Source organism: Rhinopithecus bieti, unplaced genomic scaffold (genome assembly GCF_001698545.2).
Source record: "Rhinopithecus bieti isolate Rb0 unplaced genomic scaffold, ASM169854v2 scaffold_41779, whole genome shotgun sequence".
Classification (NCBI taxonomy): Eukaryota; Metazoa; Chordata; class Mammalia; order Primates; family Cercopithecidae; genus Rhinopithecus; species Rhinopithecus bieti.
The window spans coordinates 754,358-773,904 of record NW_016817334.1 but is presented as its reverse complement, the minus strand read 5'-3'; the positions used below and the strand labels follow the sequence as shown (position 1 = coordinate 773,904).

Here is a 19,547-nt window from a genome sequence, read left to right as displayed (position 1 = left end):
AGGATAGATTATGATTAGTTGGCTTATTTACAGCCTAACATTTCAAAGCCTTTAATACCTTGATGTACATTGTGACTAACAAGGGAGATGTTATATGCGATATATATCTAATTTTGTTTGACGTGGGGTTCTTTCTGTTTTGGGTAGAGGAAGGCAAAAACATTCCAAGGAATACGCTTTGAGATAACCTAGTATAGATTATCTGTAATCTTACTGTGTGTAAATAAATGTTTTAGAATGGTTGAAATACGCTGTTGTTCACTTGCAGTTATCAGATGTAATCTTCTCTCTTATCAAAGTCTGTGGGTCTCTAATTGTTTTCTTTCCTTTGGTCTGATAGTACTTACTACAAAACAAACAAACAAACAAACCCTGAGAGTTGAATTGAGTCTTGACAGACTGAGAGATTTTTTCCATTTTTTATTTTGATTACCATCTGGTTTGGAAAGGGAAGTTTTACTTTGAACAATAAGGGTAAGCAATAATGATTGCTTGAATAATAAACCTGATAGCAATATTGAATTCAAATAACTGCCTGTACACATTGATAAATGTATCTGTCAAATAATTTGTAACTAATAGGCCATTCATCATTATTTCCTTGGTATCTCATTCTCTGTACTAACTCTTTTAAATCTTAGTACTTCTTAAGTACGGAAGTATTCCTAATGAAGGCTGGCAGGCCACTAAGATACTTTTTATTTTGGAAAATGTACTATCTGTTGAGGTTTTATCCTCAGTTCTGTATGTCTAGAAATTTGGCTTTATCTTTCTACTGAAAGTGAATCTCTCAGGAATAAACTTATAGTAGTAGAATGTGAACCAAGTTGACCGTAAGACACACATACTTCAAACAATGCCAGATAGCATAAAGAAAGAGAAAAATAAACTCAAAATTCTAATTCTTAGCTGTGGTATAAACTAAGATCTAGCTAGAAAGAATTCAGTTTGCAACACCCTTCTTTGTGCTGCTCGACTCAGCATGTTCCACATTTTATGATTGGCTTCTTGCAGTACCTACTTCTCCCTGTATGTATCAGCTAAGATGTTTTTGGCTGCAAGGAACTGAGAACCTAAACTGTGACTTAAACCCTTTACATTTGTTTACTTCAAAAGAGTCCTGGATGCAGGTATCCCAGTTATTTTAGTGAGATAATGATCTCTTGACGGACCTGAGTGTGTTGACTTTCACCCTCTCTTGATAGCAAGGTGGCTACCACAACTCAAAATATCACTTCCCCCATAATAGTGTCCCAGTGCAAAGAAAGAGAGGCAGAAAAAGAAGCTTTCTCCTCATATTCGTTATACTTATTAGGGAGAAAATCTTTTCAGAAGCCTTCGGTGTACTTCTACTCATTTCTTATAGGACATAATTAAATCACGCGAGCACCCCTAGAGCACTAGAGAATAGACTAGAAAGATTACATGATTGGCTTAGACTTACGATTCTACAACTGCAGCTAGGATGCTAGAAGAAATGAAAAACAGGGAAATGACCTTTGTTAAGGCATCCAAGCATCTGTAATGCCATTTTAACTAGTGACGCACTTAAAACGTGTGATCCAGCCTTCCTTTTATTTCTGGTCTCTGCTGGGTTAGAGGCCTTAGTATCCAAAGGAGGAACATTGGCACCTGTGGCACAACAATTTGAATTGGTAGCTGACCCTACCTTCTTGCCAATGTAGGTCTTCCTGCTACTAAGCAAACATATCAAAATTTTAAAACGGAGGAGGAGGGGATAGGAGGGGAGGTAGCTATGCTGTGATTGAAGTGGTTAAGCCTGATATAACCAGAGGGAAATAGTACTACACGATGTGGCAAAAGAAAAGGATATAGGTGGAACTCAAGAGATGTCTTGGGGTTCCTTCTAGTGGTACTATATCCTATGATAAAAGTAATTTTTTTAAAATTCACACTGGGCCTACATGGCCAAGGCTTATAACTCACCATTTAGACTCCTCACTAGGGAAAGCACCTCAACCAGTTGTGTGGCTGGCTCATTCCTAGGGTCCAGAGTTGAATATGGATTCTTTATTCCAACCTCCGTTCCCCTTGGAGGATGCTTTTATGGCATCCATGTAATCTACCTTTGACTCATGAGGTTGGAAAAGATGTGTGTAGAGAAATATTTTTTAGATTTTTTAGTTTTCTTGAGACAGGGTCTCACTTTGTTGCCCAGGCTGGAGTGCAGTGGTGCAATCTCCGCCTCCGGGCTCAGGTGATTCTTTGCCTCAGCCTCCGGAGTAGCTGGGATTACAGGTGCATGCTGACACACCTGGCTAATATTTTCTTTAGTAGAGACAGGTTTGCCTCAAGTGACCCACCTGAATCGGCCTCCCAAAGTGCTGGAACTACAGGAATGAGTCATCATACCTAGCCTATTTTTTAGGTTTTAAAAAGAGACACAAAGAAGTAGTATTGTCTGTGTGTATGTGTGTGTGTGTGTGTGTGCGTGCGTGTGCATGCATGTCCTCACACACACGAATACATGTGTCATGTACACCTCTAGGCATTGGTATGTGAGAATATAATGATATGACCATGTGCAGGCATCTGGTAGCCATGAGGGATATTAGTAACCCTACCAAGAATAGCAGACTGGAAAGAAAGAATTGGGTCTGTGATGCTATCTGTGAGCCTAACAACCTGGAGCCATATTAGTTTGGAACTTCTTGTTATACAAGGTAATTTTATTTTTGAAGTAAATGTATCCCTTTATTTTGAACTGGGTCTCCTGTTGTTTATAACCAAAAACATCTTGATGTATTATTGCTGTTATTATCCAAACTCTTAGGAGTTTGAGATGTAATCCTCAATGCAAATTTTTAAAAATAAGCATTGCTAACTGGGTACAGTGGCTCATACCTGTAATCCTAGCAATTTGGGAGACCAAGGCGGGTGGATCACTTGAGCTCAGGAGTTTGAGAGCACCCCAGGCAACATGTTAAAACCCTGTCTCTACAAAAAATACAGAAATTAATCGGGTATGATAGCATGTGTCTGGAGTCACAGCTACTTAGGAGGCTGAGGTGGGAGGATCACTTGAGTCAAGGAAGTTGAGGCTTCACTGAGCCATGATCATGCCACTGCACTCCAGCCTGGGTGACAAAGCAAGACCCTGTTTCATAAACAAACAAACATTGCTAATTCTCAGTAGCAGATCAATTTATCTCCAAATTTGCTGGGGGAAATTTAATCAGGGCAGAAGAAACTAGGTGACAGTGAGAGGAGTCCCTCAGCAAATATGGCTTAACTAGCTTCCTCCTCTATAAGAATTGTTTACCCATAGGAGCTAAAATGCTGGGGTTTATGGCAGGCCCCTTCCCCTTGATCAACATTAGAGTCAAAGTGAAAAATTATGCCTCTCAGACACTAAACACCCTCTTCCTCTGCCTAGACAAGTTAATACCTTCAAGCGACCAGCTACAATTAGTCAAATGGTGCTAAACTGGAGGTCATTTTCTTTTTATGAGAGTAATGTGGCGTATGTATGGATATGTGTGTGTGTATGTATCTCTTTTGAATCTCTCTCTTTTTGTCTATCTCTTTTGAATTTTGTCTGTCTCTTTTGAATCTGATCCGTGATGATTTTGCGGTTAAGAAGGCAGCTTTACCCTTTGCCTTTTAGGACAACTTTAGTCTACACCTTACCCTAACCATACTCTATGCCAGCCACCCTCCTTTTCCCTTTTCTCCCAGAGTCACTCCAACACGCAGTGTAGAATCAGTTCCCAGAGGAGGTTTGTGGACTCAGAATAAACCTTTTAGAAACTTGAAAGAAAGACGAATTTCCCAGGCCCTCTTCTAATCGTTGTCTAGTTGAAAAAGAGATTCAGGCTCTAGAATATTCCATAGTTTATTCATCAATCAAATCACCTGATGTATTTTACTCTTGTTTTATTCAGTGTGCTATGGAAGCTACTAATTTGCTGTATCATTGAGTGTGAATTGTCTGGGGTAAAAGCTGAAATTAGTGGAAAATGTCTTCATCCTAGGACACATTTTTAAATTTTTAATATTAAAATATGAATTGCTATAATGAACAATTTTTTATTTGAATTTTACTTTTGTTAGCAATTTAAATAATTGTAACTAGAGACGTTGCAGTGGTACATTGAGTATTTTAAGTACATTGTAATGAAAAATCTGCTTGCTTTATATTTTCTTATCATACACTGCCTGACTCCCTTGATCCCTCCCAAATATTTTTCCTTATCCATTGTGATCACAGTTTCAGTGCAACTTGGTATTACTTTCTAGATTTAAGTTCTAAGCTTTAATGTCCAAGGTGTTTGCCTCTTCTACATGTCTTTCATGAATTTAGCAATTGTTACCAGTGTCACAGTAGATGTCACTTCAAAATATGAATATTGTATCAGAAATCCGAAGGATAATATTTCCTCAATTCTTGGGTGTCATCAATTGTAAGGCATCCATCAACTTACTTACGGCTTTTCAAATATGGGAATATGAAGGAAACACTACCTTAAGTGCATTTTTTAAACCAGCTAACTGTAGTGTACATTTATCCATAAAACTATGTAACATTTTCTTCTTTTATATCATAAAGTTTTTAGAGAGATACCTTCTTTATAACAAAATTCCTAAGATTTCTGTAAATCTCTTTAGGTCATTAGCAGTTAAATATAGCATCGAAGTGATATGCTACTTTTGATTATTTGGATTGGTGACTCTGACCTTTGAGAATTTATAACTTGAGGTATTTCGAAGTGTGCTGGGGTTTTATCTGCTCTTAATATTTGATCCAACTTATACATTTTTTGGAAGGGAGTTGTTTCTGTATTTTTCCCCAGATTGAATTATGTAATCCTCAGAAGTTTACAGCATCTCTTGAAAGACAGCTGGAAGCTTTGTACATGTAGATTCAAACATTCATTTGACAAATATTTATTAAGAATCTCTACCACTTACAATTGATATAATGTTGACTCTGAGCAGGTTATTTAACCTCTGTGCTTCAGTTTCCCCATCTGTAAAACAGGGACAGCAATAATACTTACAACAGTGTTCTTGTGAAGATTAAATGAAATAAGACATGATAAACATGCCTCTAAGTGTTCACCAAACTGTAACTATATGTTTATACTAAAGGTACAACTACAACAACTTAAAATACCAAGAACCAGGCACTGTTCTAGGCCTTGAGGTTCTTCCTCTTCTGGAACTTTTGGATTCTAGTAGATAACTATGTGACACCTGACTAATGGTCCTTCGTGAAGTGTGTTTTGGTCACATCAATATCCCCTAGCTTTAAATGATACCCTTTGTCTTTAATTGTATTTTCTGACATGTATATGCAATCTTTTGCATATACAGTAACATTTTGTTTCGGTAGTGCTGCTGAGTTTAATCTTTTTGACATTTAAGCAATAATTAGGGGTCCAGAGTTATGTTAAAATTGAAATATGTGTCTTGGCTATAATGTTGGCAGGATGAATAGATACTTACATTACATGATTAAGTATATACTTGTGCTGGCAGTGAAACTACCATGTATATCCCAACTTGCTTCTCTGCTTGTCTGCTAGTAAGACTTTTTTAAAAAAAAAATGTTGTTTACTTTAAAACTGTTTCAGAGCTGTTAAAATATATTTATAAATGTACATATTAAGATCTAGGTAATATGATAAAACTAGTATTTATGGGTTAGTCATTTAAACAGTTGTATATGTGCACATTGCAAATCCAGTATTTGTATGTGATTCTTATAAAACAAGAATTCTAAACTAGCATCATTGTTAAATGTGTCACTTTCTCATTACTTTCCGTTATCATAACCTAATAGAGATTTATCTCCATATTTTGATTAGAATGCTTTCTTTTTCCAATATGAAACAGGTTAGAGATAAAGGGGGCTTTTCCAAGAAGCTTGACTCAGCTAGCAGCAACTTTTTTGATAATAATTACATTAATGGTTGTTACATTTAATTGATAGTAGTAATTTACAATTTAGGAAGTACTTTCTTATCTATCATATTGATCCATCCCAGTCACTAATGTGGTTCTTTTCGGCAATGCTAGAATTCACAGATGTGGTTCTTTTTCTGTTTGAAGCTATTAGAACTAATTAAAAGGGGCTTTTAATTATTTAAAACTTCAGAAAATTAGGTTCATGTTATTTTGTTTGCCATTGCTTTTCTCTATTGAAAATAAGCAGAAAGACCTGTCCTATACGTCCTTTGTGTTTTCCCTGGACTCCATTGGAGGGAATATTTATTTTTATTTAGATTTTCCTTAAACCATCATTCTTTTATGTGAGATTTTCTGTTGACATCTTTTAACTGCAAACAATTTCAGGTGTATATATCTCTGTCATTAGCAGTTCCTCAGCATTCTGCTCTTTAATATGTTGAAAAGTCTTCCATAAATCATTCTAGCTGAAATCCTTGCCAATTCAATGTTTATACATAAACTGGTTTCATATTATATGAATGGTAAATGTAAAATCAAAACTGAATAATATGACTCTTCATTATCCTCCAGACAAAATATGGTATTATGTTTCATAACTAACTGAGAGAACTGGCTATAGGATACTGGCACTCTCTCTTCACAACTGTTAATTCTCCCACTTCAGTGTGGACAGTGTGTGCTCTCTCTTCTTGCTCTGGAAGAAAGAAGACTGAAATTTGCTATTCAGACTTAAAACTGACATCAAAACTATCTTTACATTTCTTTCCCAATTTCCATTGCCCCCTTTCCTTTTAGTTCTATGTAACACAGAGCCTTCCAGTGAATAGCCTAGTTACGGGTTTCTCAGTGAGAGGAAAACTTAGTACTCTTTTTTTTTTTTTTTTTTTTTTTTTTTTTTTTTTTTTTTTTTGAGGCGGAGTCTCGCTCTGTCGCCCGGACTGGAGTGCAGTGGCCAGATCTCAGCTCACTGCAAGCTCCGCCTCCCGAGTTTACGCCATTCTCCTGCCTCAGCCTCCCGAGTAGCTGGGACTACAGGCGCCCACCACTTCGCCCGGCTAGTTTTTGTATTTTTAGTAGAGACGGGGTTTCACCGTGTTAGCCAGGATGGTCTCGATCTCCTGACCTCGTGATCTGCCCGTCTCAGCCTCCCAAAGTGCTGGGATTACAGGCTTGAGCCACCGCGCCCGGCCGAAAACTTAGTACTTTTATAAAATCTTTCTATGTAGGACAACTTTTAAAATCTGGGCATAGTTTTTACTTTAGTCTTTGAATCTAGTGATTGTATTAGGAATAACTGTTGTAATATTTATAGGCAGCTTGAGAAAAGCAATGCATGACATTTCTGTTATGTATGTGCTCAAGGTTGGTGTTAAACATTGGAGGTCATGGAAAATTACAGAAAGTAGAAAACATTACAAAATTTAGTGGCTAGAATGAAATGAAATGACAGGATAAAAACATAGACACCTAGTATTAAACGTACTAGTTAAGAAATCTGCACTTACTTTACTGCAGCCAAAAAGCAAGGTGTTGATTTTTTATTTGCATAATAAATATCCTCAGATAAATTATTCTCAATTATCCACATTCTCTGGGGCCCGCCTTCCCTTAACTGTAGAGCACATGTTCTCTAATTAAATAGGGAGAGGGAGAACTTCTGTACTGATACAAATTAATAGATTTTACATTTACCTTAGCAATTCTTAAAACACTGTAGAAAAGAAGAAGTAGTATCAGAGCAGTCATCTTAACCATTGCTGCTGCTGTTTTCAAACAAAACAATGGGGATGTTCCCATTTGACCTACAGAAGTGCCAATTAATTTTTACTGTTAATAATATATATCACTTAATTTTTACATTATCTTCAGTTTGAAAATGTTACATTTCAGTTTAAATTTCATTGTGGTCCACTGTATACTTGAAAATAGTATATTCAGTTAATTTCACTGTGGTTAAAATGTATACTTGAAAATAATATATTGGTTATCATGTTGAAAGAAAAGTTAGAACTCTAGATTGAGCTATATTGTTTCAGGATTATTATTTTTTTTTAAGTCTTCAAAATTTTTTTTTTTTTTTAAGAAAATTAAATGCAGTGTGCATCTGGCTTTCTATTATATAATGGTCTAAGGACAGTTTGATTACCTGAAAAGTAGTAGCCATTGTACTAGATTTTACATTGTATACTAGGACAAAATTAAACGCAACTTAGTAAATCAAATTTTTTTCTACATTTCTTTACTAAGTTGTTCTTTAGGAAAAAAATGAAGGGTACTCCCTAGCATGTGGCAGTTTTGTTTTATTAGTGACACCAATAAAACAAAACAAAACATCGTATAACTTTTATTGACACCAACTGTTACACAATATATGTGCCAGGTGTCTGTGCCAGTAGACAGTACTTTCAGTACCAATAGTCAGTAATTTTTTCATTTGGCTTTGCATGTCTAATTTTCTAGACAGAATTCACTGTGTTCCCAAATATATATTTACGGATTCTGAACATATGTATGGTAGATTTTGCTTAACCTTAACAAGAGATGGGTTGAATTCACATTAACTTCACCTAGATTCTCACTGCTACTTGGCTCTCCTTTAGTTTATTCCTAGTGAATTCCCAGTCATATCCTACATCGTTGTTGATAGAAATCTTCACCACTTTGCCCAAGAATCCAAATCAGCCCTCTCTTTTCCAGTGCTCCCCAGATAGTTAGTCCTCTCTAAGAAGGAAACCAACATATCCTTTGTTTTCTGCTTTTCATTTTCTTACTGTAGCTGTCTCTGAGCCAGTGTTACTGTGCTGTCCCCCAGGCTAATCATTATAAACTCCAGCAGTATTTTCAAACCCTTCCCCTGCTCACTTTATCGGCTTTGCTGCCCCTGCAGCAAAATCTCCTGCACATCAGTCTTTTCCTGTCTCCATTGACCTCTCTTTTGTCTTCTGACATGATTAGGTTGAAATTATCTTGAAAAAAAAAAATACTTTCTCTTTTTTCCCTTTAATTTTGCCATTTTTTCCTCCTTTGTACTAATATATTTTTCAAGTGAGTGGACAATACTCAGTTTCCTTACCTTGAGCTCGTTCTTTCGTTTTCTTCTTGGATTTCAGCCTCAGCTACAGTATGGAAAGAGACCTCTTGAAAGTCACTTCTTTCCTCCCAGTCACCAAACTCAGTGCCCTCTTCCTATTCTAGCATCCTTGAGCTATTTGAAAGAAAAAGAAAACTAGCTGTGTTCCTTTTGCTATGCACTTAGCCCACTAAGATTTTTACTGATTAGGAAACTAAGGCTCAGGAAGATTGAGTAGATTGTTTATATTCATGTCATCATTAAGTTGCAGAACCGTGGCTTGGTCCCTGTCCTAAAAATGATGCTCTTTCCATCGTACTGCGTAATTGCACTAGACACCCTGTTCTTTAAATCAAAGACTCTTGCCCTCTGGAATATTATTCTATCCTTTTCTTCATTACTCCCTTACTGATCCTCCTTATCCAAGATCCTGAATCTGTATCTTCAACCCTCACTTTTAAAATATATCCTATTACATTACCAACTACCTACTATGCCTTTCTAGTTATATCTGTCATCACCTAAAATGCAACGTTTCTAAAAGCTAATTCATCACTGTTTTCTTCAAATCAACACGCTCCATGACTTTTTTTACCTATCATTTTCTGTCAGTCATTTCCCTCTTCATCTAAGCCAGAGCCATTAGCTATCTTTCACTTTTCACTGTCACATGGCTTGATAGCCAGCATATTTATCAAGTTATTTTCATATATGTAGCATATTTCTAGTGCTTTTTCATATGTTCAAACCTGGACAGTGGTATAGCCTACTATCTATTTATTAAGTGAGTGCTCTGCTGAATGGCCCACTATCTAATTTTTCTTTCGTTATTTCTCTTTATATTGCTGCCAAATTCACATTGTATCCCATTGCTTCATCAGGTTTAAAAGCCTTCAGAGGCTTCCAGTTAGATTTAGTATAGAGAATAAACTTCTTACCCTAAAATTCAGCGCTATTTCTGTCACTGTCATAGTCTGGTTGTAGACTTACTCTCCAACCCAAAATATTTCCCGCTCCTTCCTAAAAATAGTCTTTAAAAATTTTATATTACTTTTGCTCATATAATACAGTATTAACTGGAACATTCTTTTCCAGTGTTCCCTTCATTCAGTGCTGTCTAAACCCCTTGCATTACTTCAGTCTAGTCTCTAGCAGGAAACCTTATCCAAATGTCCTATCCCATAGTGACTTTTTTTCCTTTCAGTGAACTACTGAAACACTTTTCATAAGCATTCATTTAGATTTTCTTCTACTGCCATGTACTATTGATGTACCTTGGCACAAGTGTGTATTCTAGATGTTTATGTACATGTCTTATTGCCACATATAAACTTAAATTTTCTTAGGGCAAAACTGTTAACACTACTCAGTGTCTATCACTGAATACCTTGCATATCACACCTTCTGTTTAATATATTTCAAAAATAAAATGTAGACAATGTTAATGTATTATTTCATGTTTTAAAAAACATTTTAAAGCAGATGCATATATGTAAATATGCACAGATATACATACATCTATTTTACAAGCTAGTCTTTAGGCATTCATCTTTCTATCTAAATGTAAAGTGAACTGGATACTTTTTTAAAAAAATCAAATGACTATGAAATTTATAATTAGTAGCATGAACATTATTTACCAGTTTATTTTCCCAAGAAATATGAGGCCTAATATCTATTTTAATAAGAGGAATTTTATTTACCCCACTGTAACTATCCTTTAAAACTATTTTTTTTTTTAATCTATTTTGGCTAATAGTTTCCTTTCACCTGACAAGAACTGATCTCTGTGCTTGGAGATAACTGAGATCAGTCATGATGGTTTCACCCATTATAGTACTGACACCATCATGATTCATCTCAGAGTTATCTGACAGAACTGTCTCAGAATTCTCCCCACATGCAAAAAAAGGAACTACATTATGACTGCAACAATTTAGATAATTCTAAAAGTTGAACAGAGTTGCAAATGGGAGTTAAAATGTGTATAGATTAAACAGTCAAATTTAAGTAGTTCTGAGTTTGAAGCTTAATCTTATTTTGAAAATGTAAAAACGACAACAAAAAAAATTGAATCAAGCAAAGACAAATGATTGGTCTTTGAACAGCTCAACTGAAATTACAAGCATTCCCTTCCTTATGTGGTACTAACTTGTCTGCCTATAAGTGACATTTCCTGACTTTACTTCTATACTCATCTAGGATAGGGATTTGTAACCTGCACTCCTTAGATGGAATTCAATTTCTGTTTTAAAAAATGTGTACATGCATTATTCTGGGAAGAAGTTCTGTGACTTTCCTAGTACTCAAAAGGGTCCATAACCCCCCAAAAGAGCTTAATATCTTCACTACCACCACACACATCTTTTCCTTTGTCCTTGTGACACAGCCTTTTAGATATCCTAAAGTCTTAATCTTTTCTTCTTTCCTAAGTATATCTTCTTCTCTGGCCTAATACTCCTGCGTCCCTCAGCTCTTTCTTACATAACATGAATTCTACACCCTTCAACAATCTCACCGGGTCTTAATTTCCTTTATCCAGATAAGTCCTAATTTGTCAGTATGCCTTATAAAAGGTGACACACAAAATTGGAAACTTTTATAGTCAATTATTCAGACTATACTGAGCTACAACCTTCCTTCTTTAGAATACTATGTATATATATTAATCTAGACTCATGATTTCCTTTGCATGTGAGACACTGCTCAGATGTCCATGCACATACACACTGCTCAGAGTTCTAGTCCTGACTAATCACTGATACGCTGTGTGGTCTAGGAGTTTCTCTGTACCATTCTTCTAAAATTTTATTTTTAAAAATGCTTATACCACTTACTAAACAAATGTATAGTTATTCAACAGACCTCATACTGTGGTATTTTTTTGTATTTAATTGTAGGTTGGTGTGAAAGTGATTGCAGTTTTTTGACATTACTTTTAATGGCAAAAACCGCAATCATTTCACACGAGCCTAAAATATAAGAAGATAAGAATTTGGATGACTTCCAACTTCCTTATTAGAGACAGTTATAATCTGGTCTCATGTCTTTTTGTATTTGTTATTCCTTTACCATTCACTTTGGTAGCCCTTCTAAAGTAATCTTCCTCTCCAAAGGAATCCCAAGCTTGAAGCTGGTGCCTCTTTTCCTCATAAAACCAATAGAGTTGGCTTATTTCACACTGTGTTCCCAGTTTTCAGGGTTGAATTTAACAATTCTTTGTGCTCATGCCTGCTCTTATGTATTTGATTGATTTGGGAGAACTCAGGTTAGATTAGATGTAAAATTCTCAAAATGTTTTTTATAAAACAGAATATGACTAACAGTGTATTTTTATGATGTTTACATGAGGCCAATACCAATGTTCATTTATAACTAAGTATCACCAAATGATATTAAAGTGGCATAGATTACATAGCTAGAGAATTAGATATCATTAATGTATATTGTTAGTAGGTTTGTTTATTTTGCACAATTTTTAAAAAGTAGCTTAGCATTAGTTCTACATCTCAGATACTGATTTATGTATGAATAAAGAATCTATTAAATAATACTTAATTGACATTGTTTTAATCATTTCAATTAAAGTTAAATACTGGAAATAATTCTAAAATATTGTTATCCTTCTACACTGAGGAATTTTGGAAACAATTAAACCTGACTTTTGCTAAGCAGATTGAGTATACAGTCAACTCTCGATTATTCAAACTAATGAAGGAAAGGATAGAACAAGCATTAATGGTTTTCTAGTTGCTGCCCCCTCGGACAGTTGATGAAAGCCTCATTCCAAAGAAGTATTTTGGCTTTCCATCTTATCATATTACATTTTCTAGTCCTTGTATTCAGGATTTAGTCTGAAATACAGGTTACAACAGAGTTGACAAGAAAGTTTCACATTATCACATTCTGCTTTTCTTCATGTACATTTTTAAAATCAGTGCCTTAGCATTGCTTTTGTATTATTAAAATTCACATGAAAATTTGATCAAATTGCTAGTAGGCTATTATGTTGATGGCTCATAAAGTTAGTTTTATATAAAAAGCCTTATCTTTGAATTACAACTTACAGATAATTATAACCTTTCAAAAGCATTACCTCGTGGTACCTAATTACTTAAAAAAAAATTTTGCCATAAAAGTTTTATGAGAAAGTTTTTATCTTGAAAAGGTTTTTATAGATATTCTTCCAACTTTTAAAATTCTTAATGTGTGTAATATTTCTGAGTACTATGTAAGTGTTTGTAAAGTGAAGAAATGCCAAAGGAATTTATGTGTGAAAACATTATGTTGTGTGTATATAATACGTCATTTTCTCTACCAATTAGCGGCACATAGTGTGCTAGTATCCAGACATAAGTATTCATGGGAATGCATGTATCTGGATAACCGCAAGTTGAAATAAACCCACCTGCCTTTTATTTCAATAACTGCACATTCAAATCCAGCTAAGATATTTATTTGAATGTGACCTCTGTATATGTGAGAGAATACTGTTTTCAGCATTTGATTTTTTTGTTGTTGGTGGTGTTTTGTTGTTGGTGGTTTAAATCTAAAGTAGGTAAAAACTTATGGGTAATGCTTCTCTGGAAAACTTTGCATGCAGAGAAAAGGAAATTCAAAGATAAATTCTATGAAAACATTGAATTGTTTTGTCTTAATATGTTTTCCCTCAGTGTGTGTTGTAGTTGGGTTCTTGTAGAATGTAGCAATGTTTAAAGCCAAAGTAGTACAACCTATAAATTGGCCTGGAGTTGGGCCTCCTTTAAGTTAAATAATTTAATATTTTTCTTCCAGAATAAAATCACTAGTCTTTCATTTGGAGTATTTTTTTTAATCAAAAAACTATTTCCTTGAAAGGCATACTGCAATATATATGTGAACTTTAAGAAATCATGTGTTCTATTAGACATCAGAAGTGTTTGTTACAAGGCTTGTTTTAACGTCTGTATTGTGGTTTCATCTGCAGCCCCCTTCCCCAAATTAGGCCATATTTCTGTATAGTTAATTTTACCTGACATGAGCCAGAAAATTAAATAAGATTTCTTTAACAGTCTTAACTTTGAATTTCCTGCTTTTCATTGCATGTAAACTATCAACCACAAACAATAGTTTCAGTCCAAGTTCTAGCTTGTATTTTGCATGATAAAGCTACAAAAAGTCTATTAATACTGGAAACAATTTATAGCTACTGTTCTGCTATTGCTTAATTGTTAAAATATATAAATAAAGAGCAATTTTATTTATGTAGACTTGTCTTTCTGCTTTAGGGAGTGAACTACTTTATGTCCAAGGGTATCCTAGATGATTCGCCAAAGGAAATAGCAAAGTTTATCTTCTGTACAAGAACACTAAATTGGAAAAAACTGAGAATCTATCTTGATGAAAGGTAAAGACAAAATTAACTTTTCATCCAAAATGAGTTGAGTAATGTTTTTGATGAGTTAAGTTTTACTTTAATACTGCATAATAATCATCTGGTTGCAAAATTGAGGAAAGACAGGGAAAAGATACCTATATCTCATACATCATTTCTTTTGTGAGCTTTAACTTGTTGATGAGGAAGTTACCATTTTGAAAATAAAAGTCCATACAAAATGGAAGCCCAACGTCTTTGTAGTAGCAAACCAAAACAAAATATTTTTCAGGAATCTGCAACCCTGATTTTTTAAAAGTAGCCATAATCTAAGTGTTTATATTGGTAAAAATTCTGAATTACGAAATTATCCATATAAAAAAGCTAGTACAAAGACAGATTATAGTCATAAACCCCAAATCCTAGGGATATAAGGTATATATATTTGCATGTAGACACTATATAGAAATGTCATGTTCAAGTGAGCAAATTATGAAAATGTAACATTTAGCAGTGTTTTACACAGAGATGATAGTATGCTATTATGATTTGATAGTTATTCATTTGTACACTTTACTTTTGGTTATTAATGAACTTAAATTTTGGGACAACGTTTTGATGCCACATAACTGAACCACCATTTTTAAAATTATAGCTCTCATGCGAATCTAATCTATGGCTTCAAAATATGTTTACCTTCATTGTAATTCTCAAACTTTTGTACATCTCAATATTTTTAAAGAACAATCTGTAAATGTTCATAATATTCCAGAAACTTTGCTAGAGTAGTAGTACATGGATGATTAAGATACAATATCCCTATCATCAAGAAGTTCACAGTCCAGCATACTGGTCATTGAAACATGTAAAGATGACATCATTAAGTTTTCTTTTAATCTTTAAGTGCCAAGTACCTAGGGATAGGCAAGGACTTTTTTCTTTCTTTTCTTTTTCTTTCTTTCTTGTTTCTTCTTCTGATCTTTTCGTAAATATTTTAAGTTTTGTGGGTCATATGATCTTTGTCACAGCTACTTAAAACTCTGCCATTCTGTGGTGAAAGCAGATATAGACAATACATAAACTAGTGTGAATGTGTTCTAATTAAGCTGTATTTGCAAAAGCAGGCAGCAGGCCAGATTTGGCCCAGTAGCTGTAGTTTGCCTATTCCTGTTATATGCAATTGGTAGAAGTTGAAGATTATGATCATATAATCGTGACTGAGTTCAATAAGAATTGAAGGCCATTGTAACAAAGTTTCACTCTATATTGGAATGCTAGTGATTTTTTTAAAAATTACATATACACACACAAATATTTATATTATAGCAAATAAGCTAAATGTATATCAATAGGATTGTTGCATCCATTAGATAGGATACTGTGAAGCCACGAAAAATAAATTAGGTGGATCTAGGTATAAAGATATACAAAGCTGTCCACAATATACTATGTGAGAAAAGCAAAAAAAATTCTAAAACAATATATAGCGTATGTAGGCATTCTTAAAAGTCTGTGTAAATAGTTTTTACCTCTGAAGATGTGAATTGGTGTAGGTGGAGACTTTCATTACTTTCATAATTTGAAAAATAAACAATTCTATTGCTATTTGGATTTAGCCAAGAAGACACTTAAAAATAAGTTGTTCGTTTTAATACTAGAGAATTCCTTTTTTTTCATTATAGAGGTAAAATTACTAGGTTTTACCTTGTTTGATTTTGTTATAAACTACTCATGAGAGATTTCAAAGTTAACTTCTTAAATAATCATACTTAGATTTTTTTAATATTGGGAATTATACATATCTCTGTACGACTAGCTGATCTAGTAATCAATAATAAGGTATTTTTATCCAAAAAATGGAAATTTGTTATTTTTTTCTTACCATTTTTTTAATGAAGAAAAGTTAAAGCTGTGCCTTTTTTTCTTTCTATAGGAGAGATGTCTTGGATGACCTTGTAACATTGCATAATTTTAGAAATCAGTTCTTGCCAAATGCACTGAGAGAATTTTTTCGTCATATCCATGCCCCTGAAGAGCGTGGAGAGTATCTTGAAACTCTTATAACAAAGTTCTCACATAGATTCTGTGCTTGTAACCCTGATTTAATGCGAGAACTTGGCCTTAGTCCTGGTAAGAATATATATATTAATAGTACATCACCCCATGCCCACTTTTAGGTAAAAACAGAGACATACGAGACATTTGTCTCACTGTGGGGAAAAATATTCTCAGTAATTACAAATACTTGTTTTACTGTTTGTAGCAGTGACTACTTCATCATTTATGTGAACTTAGAAAAAACAGTTTGTCATAGCTATGGTGTGCATGTGTTTGTGTGTATATATATACACATAGCTATGTATACAGTCATTTATATTTTTTATATATAACATAAAAATTTATGTATAAATATATATTACAAATTTATATATATACAAATGTCTATTGGACATGCATATAGACATATATAAATAGACATATAGGCATTTGTATATATACATTTGTTACATGTCTGTATGTCTATGTATGTATATATAGATATTTGTATATATAAATTTGTAATATATATTTGTATATATGTATATATAGACATTTGTACATACTTAAATTTGTAAATATATATTATATATACATTTGTATATATGTTTATACATATATGCATAGACATAGCTATCATGCATGTATGTGTATGTGTATATATGTATATATACATGTAATTTTTTAGAATACATATAATACACATATTACACAGAATGCATATACATAAAATATGTATGCAATATAAGCAGTCTTTTTCCTTCCAGATGCTATCTACTGTGAGACTCTGATTCTACTTTCCATTAAAACAGTATATATGTGTGTGTGTATATGCACACAACTATGCACACACACATATATACATACATGTACATATATATTCACAACACACATACTGTTTAAAGAAGAAAGTTAGACTTAGCTACATAAGTTCTTTAAGAAACTATTCTTGTTTAGGTGTTAGGTATTTCTACTAGTCTAATTGAAAACTTGAGAAATTATTTTTAAAGCTTTTAATAATCTGCCTATTATGTAATCACCATTTTCACTAAAATTTGTTTTAATACAACTGGTTTTCATTGTTTGTGTGTACTTCTATCTATATGTGTATGTTTTTGTGCATACGATATAGCCTGAATCTCCTACATATTTTTTCAATTGGTATAGCTTATCTTTTCATATCAAAAATTTTATTGTGCTTATCTTATTAAACAGATACTACAAAACTGTTCCTGTCATGTGAAATTTGTTGAGCATGCTTTACATGACATAATGTTCAACTTGGCTTTCTTAAGACTGCAGGATTCCGAAATATCAGCTCCATAGTAGTAGAACTATCATGACATTTGTTACTATTTTAATATTAAACATCAAATATTACCCTAAGCATATGTAAAATCTTGTTGCATGGTGCTCAGCTGTAGCAGTCTTTTCCCTAAAGATTTACTTTAAAAAGTAATATGTAAATTCCACAGGCCTTTATAACATGTATCTTAAATGAGAATATTAATAATCTTTTGAGTTATTTACATTTTATTTTCTACTACCAGATTAATACGTTTTCTTGTCGTTAAAGATGCTTTCCAATTAAATTGGGTTTTTGTAAAAGCATTCTATGTAAATTTTTTTTAGAAAGAGGAGCTAAATACTAACAGTACAAATGTATTTTATGGATGTTTGAATAGAAATACCACATTTGAAAGCAAAGACAAAATAAAGGCAATTCTAAGTTTTTTTAATCTAGAATGAATTTTTATTGTACACTCCTAAACTGTTCTAAAGTTATTTTGAAATGAAGGAAATGCATGCTTAATTAGTATTAAGATGGGATTATAACCATCCTGGTTTGCTCAGCACTGAGTTTCCCAGGATGACACGACTTTCAATGCAAAACTGGGAAGAGCCTAGACAAACTGGGATGGGCTGGTCATTCTGTATTTATGAGCTAATCTTGATCTCTTGAAATTATCAACGTTTTTGCCTTACATTATGTCCTTGGAATCATATTTTGTAAACCAACTAATAATTTGACCTGTTTCTTTTTCCCTCCAGATGCTGTCTATGTACTGTGCTACTCTTTGATTCTACTTTCCATTGACCTCACTAGCCCTCATGTGAAGAATAAAATGTCAAAAAGAGAATTTATTCGAAATACCCGTCGCGCTGCTCAAAATATTAGTGAAGATTTTGTAGGGCATCTTTATGACAATATCTACCTTATTGGCCATGTGGCTGCGTAAAAGCACAGTTGCTAGGTCTTCAAGTTTTTACTTCAGACTAAAGCTACCCAAGGACTTAGCGGATATGGGGGTTACATCAGTGCTGGTCATTGTAGCCTGAGTATACAATCAAGCTTCAGTGTGCAACCTTTTTTTCTTTTGCCATTTTCTATTTTAGTAATTTCCTTGGGGAACTAAATAATTTTACAGAATTTTTCCTAATTTTGTTTATCATGTTTTGCACAAAGCAGAGCCATTGTCTAACACAGCTGTTAAAGAATGATAAACTGACATTATACTCTAAAAGATGGTGTATTTGTGCATTAGATTTGCCTGAAAAACTTTATCCATTTCCATTCTTTATACAAATACCATGTAATGTGTACATATTTAACTAAAGAGATTTATAGTCATAATTATTTTATTGTAAAGATTTTAACTAAAGTTTTCCTTTTCTCTCAAACTGAGTTCTGAAATTTATTTGATTCTGATCTGAAACTATTGTCTTCTTAAAAGTTAGATCTGACTTCAGATAGAAACCAATACCAGCTTCCTTTTCCTTTAAACTTTGAAGAGTGTTGATTTGTTACTATATTGCTATGCAAAACTGGCAGTTATTTTATAATATAAATTNTTGTAAAGATTTTAACTAAAGTTTTTCCTTTTCTCTCAAACTGAGTTCTGAAATTTATTTGATTCTGATCTGAAACTATTGTCTTCTTAAAAGTTAGATCTGACTTCAGATAGAAACCAATACCAGCTTCCTTTTCCTTTAAACTTTGAAGAGTGTTGATTTGTTACTATATTGCTATGCAAAACTGGCAGTTATTTTTATAATATAAATTTATAATTTGATTTTTTATTTTAAAAACTGGGTTAATCAAGTCTCAGTCAGTCCTTTAAACCATTTAGGATTTTTTAAAAGATCAAAATT

The 19,547-nt window shown here is 33.5% G+C and overlaps 1 protein-coding gene across 3 annotated transcripts in view; it reads left to right on the top strand.

The window, feature by feature from the left end:
- FBXO8 (F-box protein 8) overlaps window positions 1–19,076 on the top strand; it is a 54,536-nt gene extending 35,460 nt beyond the window's left edge. For all 3 annotated transcript variants that reach the window (XM_017855957.1, XM_017855959.1, XM_017855958.1), the window contains 3 exons: window positions 14,272–14,390; window positions 16,291–16,487; window positions 18,447–19,076. In XM_017855957.1, coding sequence (XP_017711446.1) covers window positions 14,272–14,390; window positions 16,291–16,487; window positions 18,447–18,634 — 504 coding nt within the window. In that variant the 3' untranslated portion in view covers window positions 18,635–19,076. The remainder of the gene's footprint in view (window positions 1–14,271; window positions 14,391–16,290; window positions 16,488–18,446) is intronic.
- Window positions 19,077–19,547: the final 471 nt, after the last annotated feature.